Source organism: Armigeres subalbatus, chromosome 1, assembly GCF_024139115.2.
Source record: "Armigeres subalbatus isolate Guangzhou_Male chromosome 1, GZ_Asu_2, whole genome shotgun sequence".
Lineage (NCBI taxonomy): Eukaryota > Metazoa > Arthropoda > Insecta > Diptera > Culicidae > Armigeres > Armigeres subalbatus.
This window is the reverse complement of record NC_085139.1, coordinates 253,076,188-253,088,354: the sequence shown is the minus strand read 5'-3', so window position 1 is coordinate 253,088,354 and position 12,167 is coordinate 253,076,188. Positions and strand designations below refer to the sequence as shown.

General features: G+C 43.6%; 3 protein-coding genes across 5 annotated transcripts in view; 2 read left to right on the top strand and 1 right to left on the bottom strand.

Moving 5' to 3' along the window:
- Positions 1-1,842: 1,842 nt before the first annotated feature.
- Positions 1,843-10,900, bottom strand: LOC134206720 (transcription factor grauzone-like). Of its 3 annotated transcripts, none has more exons than XM_062682445.1 (4): positions 10,111-10,886; positions 9,760-10,051; positions 9,140-9,705; positions 1,843-1,960 (listed from the first exon to the last, which is right to left on the bottom strand). In XM_062682445.1, the coding sequence occupies exons 1-3, from the start codon at positions 10,802-10,804 to the stop codon at positions 9,153-9,155; spliced, it is 1,539 nt and encodes a 512-aa protein (XP_062538429.1). In that variant the 5' UTR covers positions 10,805-10,886; the 3' UTR covers positions 1,843-1,960; positions 9,140-9,152. The 3 variants fall into 3 exon arrangements, with proteins under 3 accessions (XP_062538429.1, XP_062538428.1, XP_062538427.1); XM_062682444.1 differs by lacking the exon at positions 1,843-1,960 and having other exon boundaries at positions 9,018-9,705; positions 10,111-10,814; positions 10,877-10,900; XM_062682443.1 differs by lacking the exon at positions 1,843-1,960 and having other exon boundaries at positions 9,018-9,705.
- Positions 6,324-8,662, top strand: LOC134206719 (zinc finger protein 184-like). Its single transcript, XM_062682442.1, has 3 exons — positions 6,324-6,567; positions 6,693-8,104; positions 8,163-8,662. Exons 1-3 carry the CDS (start codon positions 6,457-6,459, stop codon positions 8,539-8,541), a joined length of 1,902 nt encoding a protein of 633 aa, XP_062538426.1. The 5' UTR covers positions 6,324-6,456; the 3' UTR covers positions 8,542-8,662.
- Positions 10,901-11,077: 177 nt separating the features above from the next.
- The window catches only part of LOC134207210 (uncharacterized), an 88,839-nt gene continuing 87,749 nt past the window's right edge, over positions 11,078-12,167 (top strand). Inside the window, exon 1 of the mRNA XM_062682930.1 lies at positions 11,078-11,306. The gene's annotated coding sequence lies outside the window, so the exon portion shown is untranslated. The remainder of the gene's footprint in view (positions 11,307-12,167) is intronic.

The window sequence follows — 12,167 nt, the reverse complement described above, 5'->3', positions numbered from 1 at the left end:
ACTCCGAATAGGTGAAATTAATGCAATAGGCTTTCTGACAGATGCGACTTACAGATAGAAGGTTCACTGCATGGTCTGGAACACATAAAACGTTAGTGACATCTAGGCTACAGCACTCACCATCCACTTCAGCGTTTAGTTCGACATTGCCTACGGCCACAACCGCTATCTCGGATGCGTCTGCCACGTAGATAGACTGCGACACCTGCTTTGCGCTTACAAGAGCAGCCTTGTCCCTACAGATATGGTTTCTAGCTCCAGAATCTAGTACAGTAGCCGTTCGATAACTGCAAGATGTTTACTTTTCAGTTAACGAATGCCGTTCGATAACTGCAACGCATTCTAGACGTCAAACGGTTGTCAATCGACGTCAGATGCAATGAAAGTGCATCCAAATGTGCAGCGCAATGCAGCTGTCATTGATTCTGACATCAGGTTGAAGTTTAGCGGTCCGATAACTGCAAAACTGTTGCAAGTATCGAATTGCAGTTAAATGACTTGCAGTTACCGAACGTTTACTGTATCCATTCTACTACTGACCCATTCTGTTCTTTCCGTTCTTGAAACTCGGTTTCTGTGGGTATTCCGACGCGTAGTGCCCAAGTTTCTCGCACTTGAAACATTTCATGTTTGATTTGTCCTTTTTCTTGACCAGTAGTAGTCGTAGTCCTCTTACCAATAAAACGTTTTTGTTTTTCGTTTTGGTATTCCGAGGCGGCCTTTTTATCTTCCGGCGATACCTATGCAGAACAATTTGAAGCAATGTTGCGCGAAATAAGTATAGTATTTTTTTACCATATTTGATCCAGAACTTACATATTCATTTTGTATACTATCGCCGCGCATCGATGTTTCTAAATATAATCCTTTTTTAAATGCGGAAAATATCTTTAACTTTCGTGAGCTGTTAACCGTTTTAATGAAAAGAAAGCAGACTGTCAATACCGGATATGCTAAGCAAAATACCTTCGCGAAAATCAGCGTTGGTATAATTTCTATGCTATGGTAGTATTTATTCTAAACTAAGCTATGAATAAATTTCATTAATAATACAATAGATTAGATTTTATACTATCTATGATTTTTTATATTTCTGAGTTATGGTCGTATGCTGATAGGGGAAGGGGGTTTGCTCAAAAGATGTTTTAGTTACCAGATAAAGATTGTCGCTGTCGTCGCTGTCCGGAACATCTTTTGCTGGCGAGGATAGGGGATCCAAATGTCAATGAAGGAAAAATACATACGATTTGACAGTTCGGTTCCCAACATGTTTCGGACAGCAGAACAAAGAGAACCGAAGCGACAATCTTAATCTGGTAACTAAAATATCTTTTGTTTGCTCCTCACCGGAGGTGCAAATCTTACTGAGCGTCTGTTCTCCATGTCAGGATCGGCTCACAACAGTGTCTGTTCTCCATGTTAGGGGCGACTGATCATCGTCCGAGTGCCAGCGAGGGACTTGCTACAAATTGCAACGCAGCGCAATATACACCGGGGCTTACCTGCCGGGGAAGAGAAGGACGAATGTTACAAATTGCAACGCAGCGCAATATACACCGGGGCTCACCTGCCGGGGGAGAGAAGGACCAATACGTCCGATATACCACCGCTATTTTTACTGACGACTACGCTAGCAATTCGGATAAACACCACTTTTCACTGAACTGAACAACGGTTTCGACGGTTTACAATATCAATTTATTTTCACGTGTTCTCTTCATCACGCTTACTTTACGAATGAATGCCTAAAGTTAAATTTGAATTTCTTCAACCGCGTTGCCTAGCAACCTACTTAGATTCTATGATTGCGTAGCCTAGCAACTTATTAATCTATGGTTGCTATGATTGGATTTTGTTCCCAACAGGACTCTAAGTGAAACTGTGCACCATGGTCCACCGGGGATAAGGAGGAATGGTCCTCCGGGGGTTGGGGGTTTGGTGTCAGTCCCTGCAAGCCAGCCTGTAAAAAAACATACGCAACGAACAATCAACAGGAGTGTACGGACCGGAACCATCGGCAAAGACCACTGCGACGAAAAGGGACAAGCGATTGGAAACTCGGTTCGTGGAACTGCAAATCTCTCAACTTCATCGGGAGCACACGCATACTCGCCGATGTTCTCAAGGACCGTGGATTCGGCATCGTAGCGCTGCAGGAGGTTTGTTGGAAGGGATCAATGGTGTGAACGTTTAGAGGTAATCATACCATCTACCAGAGCTGTGGCAACAAACACGAGCTGGGAACAGCTTTCATAGTGATGGGCGATATGCAAAGGCGCGTGATCGGGTGGTGGCCGATCAATGAAAGAATGTGCAGGTTAAGGATAAAGAGGCCGGTTCTTCAACTTCAGCATAATCAACGTCCATAGCCCACACTCCAGAAGCACTGATGATGATAAGGACCCATTTTACGCGCAGCTGGAACGTAAGTACGATAGCTTCCCAATCCACGACGTTAAAATCATCATACGATATTTGAACGTTCAGGTTGGTCAAGAGGAGGAGTTTAGAACGACTATTGGGAAGTTTAGCGCTCACCGGCTGACGAACAAAAACAACCTACGACTAATTGATTGCCTCCAAGAATATGGCCATTCGCAGCACCTACTTCCAACACAGCCTCCCGTATCGATACACCTGGAGATCACCACTGCAGACAGAATCACAAATCGACCACGTTCTGATTGATGGACGGTACTTCTCCGACATTATCGACGTCAGGACATATCGTGACGCTAACATCGACTCTGACCACTATCTGGTTAAACTGCGTCCAACTATCCGTCATCAACAATGTTCGGTACCGACGACCGCCGCGGTACGACCTAGGTGCTTAGGACCATCTTTGGCGGTGTGCAAGAAGACGGTGTGTGGCGGCGAAGAATGAACCACGAGGTCGCCCAGCTCTACGGCGAACCCAGTATCAAGAAGGTAGCTAAAGCCGGAAGGGTACGATGGGCAGGACATGTTGCAAGAATGCCGGACAGCAACCTTGCAAAGATGATGTTCGTTTCCGATCCGGCAGGTACGAGACGGTGTGGAGTGCAGCGAGCGAGATGGTCAGACCAGGAGCAAAACGACTTGGCAAGCGTGGGGCATATTCGAGGATGGAGAGATGCGGCCTCGAAACGTGTAGTGTTGCGTCAAATTGTTGATTCAGTGTTATTTGTTTAGATGTAGAGTAAATAAATGAAATAAATGAACGTGTTATCCGATGGAAGCCGATAAACGACCGCATTTGCTTGTTGAGAATGAAGGGCAAATTCTTCAACTATAGCCTGATCAGCATCTATGCCCCAACGAACGATAAGCCTGATGACGTGAAGGATGAGTTCTATGAGAGCCTTGATAAGGCCTACGGAGAGTGCCCAACACACGATGTAAAGATTGTCATCGCAAATGCGCAGATCGGAAGAGAAAGTTTCTTTCGCCCTGTCATTGGCACGGAAAGCCTTCATTCCAATAATGGTCTGCGACTTGTAACCTTTGCTGCTGCTAGAGGGATGGCAATAAGCAGTACCTACTTCGCACGTAAGAATATCCGTAAACACACCTGGCAACATCCGAGTGGAGACACTAGCTCACAGATAGACCACGTGCTGGTCGACGGGCGACATTTCTCGGATGTTATAGATGTAAAGTCCTTCAGAGGTCCGAACAACGACTCGAATCACTACCTTGTACATTGAATGGGTGCGGGATTTGCGATTCCCGTGACACGAAAAAATAATTTCCCGAAGTGAGCCAGAAGAAAAACTGACGCGTTCAAGATAATTCAATTCATCGTTCCCTGAAAGAAATTTTAATATCGATTCTTTATATTAGAACCCAATTGACTTGCCGAAAGTTGAACTTGTTCAACTTTCTTTTCGTTCAAATGAGTTGAATAAAGGCGTTCAGTTCAAGCGACTTGCTCAATTCTCTTGAACAGTCTAAACGCCAGAATAGAAATGAACCAGTCATCGAATCGGTACACTAAAAAAATAACCTTATATGTTATGGCAAAAAACCATTCGAAAATACTTATACTCTTCATTATGCCACCTAATGAATGCTCCCACATCAAAAAGCTAATAACATTCATAATTTAATGAAAAGTATAAGTTTCGGAATGTATGTGACTAATGCGAGGTATAAGTTTTTTCTTAGGGAACGTCCACAAATTACGTAACGCTTAGAGGGGGAAGGGGGGTTGAGGGAAGTGTGACGGTCCATACAAAATTTTCAGAAGCTTCATACAAAAAGTGTGACATAGGGGGGAGCGGGGGTTGAAAAAGTCCAATTTTTGCGTTACGTAATTAATGGATCTTCCCTTATACATATCATTAAGCGTCTGCTTTGGCAAAAAAGTATTAGAAATATTAATAATATATAACATTAATTTTTTTACGTGTAATATAATTCAGTTTCTATTCATGGAATGATAATTCTTCAAGTAATAGCACTTTTGTCATTGACGAATACATAGACCGAAATGTCCGGTACAAAGCCATCAGAAAATCAGGCACCATGTCTTCTTCTTCATTTTAAAGAAAATACCCCTCGTGGGTGACGAATTACATTATACGCATAAATATTTTACGAGCGCTGACTTACCCCTCTCGACGTTTTGACAGTTTGTCTGTTTGTTTTTCTCCCTCACCTTGCGTCGTCGTTTCGGTTTCGGTTCCGTCGCGAGTTCATCCCCCTTTTTACTACCCGCATTAAGAAAGTTGCACCCGGTTTACGACCGTTCTTTTGGTCAATTTCAAAACAGAACTGCAACTTTTCCTCATTGATGATGACTGGAATTCTGGCCATGTTGTTCTCCGTTTTGAATCTTTGCCACGCACACGAGTATCACGTTTGGAAACAATTGAATTTCCCTATCATTCCTGAGATGTTGCGACGACGCGAGATAATCACAATTAGTGATGTTTCCCGCCGCGGATGATCCGATCGGAAGAATCGACCCACTTGTATTGGCGTGCGAATGTTATTTTGGTAAGCCTGCATAATTTTTGGAGGATTTTTTATAATCAATAATTATTCATATTTTTTTTTCAGATCGAATAGCTCAAAGCAAAAAAGTCTCGCCCAAAAATGATCTACAACTCGAATTTATTTGGTACTAAATGAATAATTGTCGGTGAAAGCCAAAGGTCAAAACCAGCCAGTTGAAGATAGGGTCAAAACCAGCCGCAGGCATCTATTCTGTGTGTTCCAGCTAGTCCAGCTCTACCGTCCTATTTGGAAGACACTCAAGCACAGGATTACCACCAGCCGCACACTTCCAGCTCCGGTTCAGCGAGTACTAGGTCCCGATTCTGTACTTCCAGGTGCTCCATGATCGATCGCACAACATTAGTATTTCTATCGCATGTTTTTTTTTTTAATAAAGATTATAACAAAAACCGAAATTATACTATACTATAAATACTTTCATTCTGTTTTTTAATAATTGTTAGAAAAAATAAAAACAATCTAACATAACCTTGAAACCATCTTCAATTCCAAAGTAATTTGAACAGTCATAAAGCTTATACTACAGAACGATTTTTTCAAAGTTATACTATCTCCGTATTCGTCAATGCTTTTGTGATTTTATGATACAGATGAAAAATGTCATACTATTCATAATTAAATTTCGTTTATACACTAAACGATTATTATTCATAGAATCATTAAATGCATGATAAAGTGATCGTAACCCGAATAATACAGCAATTTTTTGGTTTGCAAAAGGTCATTGCGAATGGTAAAGAGCCCCGCACATATATAGACCAATGCAAGATCTTGACTTAACCTCAATTATTTGACAGTTCACAGAGCTTGTTTACAAGGTGTTAGAATTAAAATTGATCAGCTGGAAAAAAAATTCCGTAATTTTCGTTCAAAATCATTTTGATCCGAATATTCTAGTGATATGCTTTGATTCCTACCATAAATCCACTACAGCAGACATTAATATTCTTAATTATTCGCAAAACAGTTTTCCGGAAGCTGCTCCAGAGACCAAGTCCCTGTAAACAAGCTCTGTGAACTGTCAACCTACGTCATCATGCACTGGTCTATAGCATACGTTTGCGTTGCGTTTGACAGTTTTCCCATGGGAAATGTGTCAAACGCAACGCAAACGTATCCTATGTGCGGGGCTCTTAACTATATGCATATATGCTTAACGACCCGTTTAGTGTATCATCCAAATTCCAAAAATTGTAGAGGCTATCGTCAAAATTATTCATGGTACAATTGGTGTATAATTTACTACGATACAATAAATGCTTGTAAATAAGGTAAAAAACTTGATTTTTTTCAGTGTATGATGTCGTTTCCATTTTGACATTGAATGACAACAGCTGTGTTTTATTTTTGTTTGTAGATTTTCAATTTTTTCAGACGATTGTCGCGACAAATTTTTAAAATAATATAAAACAAAATATTTAATATTATGAAAATATTCATTTAAATCTGAAAATGACTTCATCCTGTCTAACTTGTACGAAAAGTGCTCAATCCGACGAATCGATCACAATCTCCAGCAGCTCGGTTGCACAGAATGCAATTGCGAAGCATTTTTGGTTCAATGTAAGTACAGAAAGTCTTCGATGTTGCCTTTTTTTTCAAATCTGTAGCCTTGATTACGTTAGAATAATTTAAAAATTGCTATTATCTTAAACATGAATGATAATAAATTGAATGTTTTTTGGTAGGAGGACGATCGAGCGAATGCAGTCTTGTGCCAGCTGTGCTGGAACAAAATCGATGAATTCCATCAATTCTACTGCGAGATCGAAAGGATCCACTTCAACGAAAGTGACCATCCAATACAATTGTTGGAAATTAAGCAGGAGCAGGAAATCGCAGCAGCGGCGAGCGTCAAGGATGAAGTAGAGGAACTTGGTGAGGATGGGGCTGATGTTGTTAGAGGCGATGATAGTGAACAATCGGATGGGTACTGTCCCAGCGAGAAGGAAGAATGCGACGATGATGAATCTGATCATGACGATGTCAAAGTTAAGTCTGGCCGAAAAAAGCCGACTTCACTGGACAAAGATGAGCGGAAGAATATTGATAAATACGCTGCAAAGCACGTGAGCTTGGAATGCAGCTACTGCTCTGTGAAGTATCCTACTTTTGACCTTCTGCAGAAACATTCTAAGAAGACACACAGAAGGTCAACAACCGTACTATGCTGCAAGAAGAAATTCTGCCAAAGGGGCAGATTCTACGATCACATTCAGTATCACCTGAATCCGAACCAGTTCAAGTGCGAAAGTTGCGACAAGCGGTGCCCGAGTTCGGAGGCTCTAAAGAGTCACATGGACATCAAACACGTCGCGGAGAAGTTGTTCGAGTGCGAAATGTGCCCTAAGAAGTTTGCCCTGAAGAGTCTGGTGGTTGCGCATCGTAAGAGGTGCCATCCGGAATCTGAGAATGAAATCGATGGAGACAATGATGGAGAGGAGGGCGAAGAAGCGGAGGATACCGATCAAGCGAAGGCACAATCCCAGAAAGCGATTAGGGACGAGGAGTTTATCGTGGCGAACATCAGTCTCGAATGCCACGTGTGCAGCGAGAAGCACAGTACGTATCAGGCGTTTCTGAGGCATTCTCAGTCGGCACATGGGGAACATGCGGCCGTCTTCTGCTGTGGGCACAAGTTCACCCGAAAGCCTCGATTGATCGACCACATACTGTACCACCAGAATCCGGAACGGTTCCGTTGCAAAGTCTGCTCGAAGCAGTTCAAGCATAGCGAAGCGCTGAGCACTCACGTGGGGAAGCAGCACGTCCAGGAGGAAGCGAAAGTCTTCCAGTGCAGTGTGTGCGCCAAAGGGTTTTCGAAGCAGTCGTATCTGAACGTACACGAAAAGTACCACCGGAAGATGAACGAGAAGAACTTCCGCTGCGAAGCATGCGATAAGTACTTTGCGTTCGAGTCGATGCTGAAGCAGCACGAACGACTGGTTCATACCAAGGAGTGTCCGTTTGTGTGTCACGTTTGTGCTCGGGGATTCCAGGCGTTGTCCTCCTATTCGTCGCATTTAGCGTCCCATGATGAGGAAGCTAAGAAGGACAAACCTCCGGAGGAACGGCTGCAATGTTCCGTTTGCAGCATTTGGTAGGTTTTTTTGTTCTTTATCGGTTTGAAAATATAATTGGATCCAATTTTCTTTTAGGGTATACAAACAAAACTATCGAAAACATGTGCTACTTCATTCGGGAACGCAGACGTGCGACATCTGTGGCCAAGAGTGCAAAAGTGTTATGGCCCTGCGGTACCACAAGGCTCAACATCGGAGGGGCGATTGCAGCTGCTCCGTTTGCGGGAAGACATTCAAGAGAAAGATCTCGCTCAAGGAGCACATGGCGTCGCACACGGGCGAAGTTCTGTACCAGTGCGACTTTTGCGATCGGACGTTCAATTCGCACGCAAATCGAGCCTCCCATCGGAAGAAGATGCATCCGAAGGAGTGGTACGAGGACAAGATACGGAAGAATCCCAACATGCTTAAGGAACAGCAGGAATCGGTTGGGCAAATGGAGGACAATATATGATGTAGTGAGAGTTCAGAAAGGTACTAATATTAGATAAGTTTTGAATTTTGTAACCAGAATAAGGAATGCATAAGTTATTTAGAATAACCAAATTTCATGAAAAGATTTTTAATGCTACGGAAATGCCCTTCGTAGGTTGCATATTCTTCCACCTTGATCGTCTTGCGCCCCTTCTTTTTTATCAATCGAAACTCGGAACCATTACCAAGAACCGTTTTCATCGGGCTATTGTTCGACATTCTGGCTGTCCTGTTCCAGCTCCACTGGGCCTAGGTCCTAGGTTAAACTCAAAAGTCCTGAAGCAGGGCACCTCTCGTTTTCTGCTTTTTGAAAGGCCCACGAAGATGGACAACTTCCGCATCCTGCTACTTTACCGCAGACACAGAGATGAGATCTTTCGCAGCAAATAATTTTGTTAATTCGGCGCTCAAAGATTTCATCTTCCTCTACACTTCATAGACTCACCAAATTCCGGCAGAGCAATTGCAGAAAAAAAAATGCTGAACACAATTGACCAGCAACAGGATTTCGAAGCTATCAAAAATACGATCTCCCCTTTACAGCTTTTATACAAATCTATACACGTAAAAATACTCACCAATTGTCGCCCCTTATTGCACACTCGCCGGAGCCACCCCACGCTGCGCTTCCAGTTGTGCCGTCCGCTGCTCCAGCCATTCCTTCGGGTGCATCTTCTTCCGATGGGAGAACATGTTCGCATTCGAGTTGAACGTCTTATCGCAGAAGCTGCACGTGTACAGTGCTTCCCCGGTGTGCGAAGCCATGTGCTCACGCAGCCCAAGCGGTCGCTTGAACTGCTTGCCGCACTCCTGGCAGGTGTGATTCCGTTCCGTCCGGTGACGGTGCCGTTTGTGGCTGGTTAATGCCGTGGCGTTCGGCGAGATGTGCCCACAAAGATCGCACGCCGTTGGACCTTGATTGTGACGGCGGTAGTGCTTCCGCCAGCAGAGCGCATTCTTCAACCACATCTGGCAGATGTCGCACTGTACTCGCAACTCCTCCGGGCGCATTTCGTGCTGCTTCTTGTGCCGCTGGAATTCCGCTTTTGAGTAGAACCCTTTCGCGCAGACATCGCAGATAAAGTCGGTGGGGCGCGTGTGGCGAATCTTGATGTGCACCTTCAGTTGCGACTCCGTCTGGAAGCTGAATTTGCGATCAATAATATGAACAAAAACTGAACTACTGAACGAAACTTACGTTCTCTCGCATTGTGGGCACTTGGCCGATTCGTTATCCAATGTGTCGTGCCCTTTCAGGTGGTACGCCAGCTGACTTTTCTTCGTGAAGCGCTTCGGACATCGATCGCAACCGTAGATCCTCAGTTCATCTGGGACATGCATTTCCTCCTTATGTCTCCGAATGCCACGACTATTGACGAAGCTTTTATTGCAGATATCACACTTGAAACAATTTGGATCTTGCAGCCTTTGCACATGCTCCAGCAGGCGGACCTTTTTGTGATAACGCGTCCCGCAGCAAGTGATGCAACCTGAAGTGAAAACGAGAGATGTTTTTAATAGTTTTCTCTGATGAAAAAGAGATCCCTACCTTGAATCTCGTGTGCAACCTTCGAGTGCTTCTGAAACAGCGTAAACGTCGGACAATTCATGCCGCATATTTCGCAAATGTACTTCACATGAGCCTTTATGATTTCATCCTCCTCGGCCAGCTGTTTCGCATCCTTCACCTGGTAAGTCCCCTTAGGTTTGGCTACCGGGTTTTCCGTTTTAATCCGCTTCGTATACTTCCGCTTCGGCTTTCGATCGACAATCACCACCGTCGTCTCCTCCGGCGGCTGCTGCTCACTCCGGTCATCGTCCTCCGAATTTCGATCCGGTTGGCCGTCATCCTCGCTGTCCTGCTCCGGCTCTTCCTCGTTGGTGCTTTCGATCTTGACCACCACCTCAACGGGCGGAGGTACATCCAAGTCCTCACTGCAACCGGAAACCTCGTGCTTGACCTCAGCCTTTGTCGGATCCACGTCACGGTGGTTGCGTTCCACCTCCAGATAGAATTGGTGAAATTCGTCCACCCGAGTCCAGCAGATCTGGCATATCACCGATTGGGAGGTGCTGACGAAATCGGCCTGTTTGAACCAAAAGTGTTTGACCAACAGTTCGGCGATTGGCTTCGATTCCGATGTTTCGCCGTCGCCGCTGACGATGTGCAAATAATCGTCCGACCGGCGTAGGCAGGTGAAGCAGCAGTTGTTCGGCACCAATTGTTCACTTTGTAATTCCATCTGGATGCCACTTTTACACAAAATTATGAATAAATTACGGAAGGATAAAAAACAGTTTCCTCAAATATTTACCAAGTTTATGTCGCACAGTTGTTTGTCACAGTGGATTTGTCGCTCGTCTGATGACGAAAAAACGAATGCAACACAAAACAAAGTTGCATCGCATAGATGGACCTGATGGACGACCTCTACTGTTTGCCCTTCGGAAACATCTCATGTTGAAGAAAATTTAATTTAATGGCAACACGGATTTTTGTTGACTCTGATGCGGTGACAGTTACTTCCTCAAAAGTGCGAGAAAACAGTTTTTAGTTCGGAACTCGGAAAATTTCATTTTTACAAGTGATAAAATGGACGTGAAATGATAATTTTGGTACAATACAAATGAAGATTTCTGTGTGGTGTAAAAAAACATCAATTGTGACCCTTACGTATAATATTCAAAAGGATTAGAAACATTGGAAAAGGATTCAGTAAAGTGTTTATATTCTGCTGCATTAGGGTAAGTTCACCTATAATAATCATATACGTTCCGTGTATACAGATTATTCTTAAGTTTTGTGATTATTAAAACATTTTTTGTCATGGTCGGTGTCTTATAAAAATCAGTTATTTTCTTACTAAGGTCGAAGTGCTTTGAGCAAAAGTAGAAGTTTCTTCATCTTGGGTTACATAGCCTCATTTTGTATAGAACCCTCAGTAGTTTGTGGACCTGCATATATTCAGAACTATGTATACCACCGCTATGATCCCTAAATACGCTGAGAATAAGGGTAGTGATGATCAAGGCAGCGGATTAGACAAATACGTCAGTTCAGCGGACGATTGAAGCCAAGCAGCCCCGACCTTGAGCGAAGTTAAAGATGCTATTCAACATATACAGAACAATAAAGCAGTATGGAATCGGAGCTGAACTCATCAAGATGATCCTGGGAAAACTGGTATCTTGAGTGCATAGACTGATAGTCAGAATTTGGGAAACTGAACAGTTACCGGAGGAGTGAAAGGAAGAGGTCATACTCCCCATCTACAATAAAGGCGACAAGCGGGAGTGTTCGACAACGGATCTGATCTTTACTGTACGTACGGAAAATCCTTAAAAAATACCGTGAACATCAGATCCCAACGCATCATCTATTTATCAAATTTAAAGCGGCACTAAATGTGTCACGTACAAAACGCTGTATTCCAAAGTTGACAAAGCTGGAGATACGATGGACAGGGAATGCTGCAAGAATACAAAAATAGTGCTCGCTTTAGAGCTGGTTGGAACTAGAATCTACATCTGGCAGTCTATTTCCATTAGATGCACCTGAGACGTTTGATAATACCATGTTCGTCTGGGGTCGGATTCTTCCAGCTT

What these genes read in the sequence shown, in the direction of transcription:
- LOC134206720 (XM_062682444.1), bottom strand. Translation starts at nt 10,804, where the DNA reads ATGGAATTACAAAGTGAACAATTGGTGCCGAACAACTGCTGCTTCACC. An exon ending in GGTTGCACACGAGATTCAAG is followed by an intron (nt 10,052 to 10,110) that starts GTAGGGATCTCT and finishes TTTTCACTTCAG; the next exon opens with GTTGCATCACTTGCTGCGGG. An exon ending in TGCCCACAATGCGAGAGAAC is followed by an intron (nt 9,706 to 9,759) that starts GTAAGTTTCGTT and finishes TCGCAAATTCAG; the next exon opens with CTTCCAGACGGAGTCGCAAC.
- LOC134206719 (XM_062682442.1), top strand. Translation starts at nt 6,457, where the DNA reads ATGACTTCATCCTGTCTAACTTGTACGAAAAGTGCTCAATCCGACGAA. An exon ending in CGAAGCATTTTTGGTTCAAT is followed by an intron (nt 6,568 to 6,692) that starts GTAAGTACAGAA and finishes GTTTTTTGGTAG; the next exon opens with GAGGACGATCGAGCGAATGC. An exon ending in TGTTCCGTTTGCAGCATTTG is followed by an intron (nt 8,105 to 8,162) that starts GTAGGTTTTTTT and finishes ATTTTCTTTTAG; the next exon opens with GGTATACAAACAAAACTATC.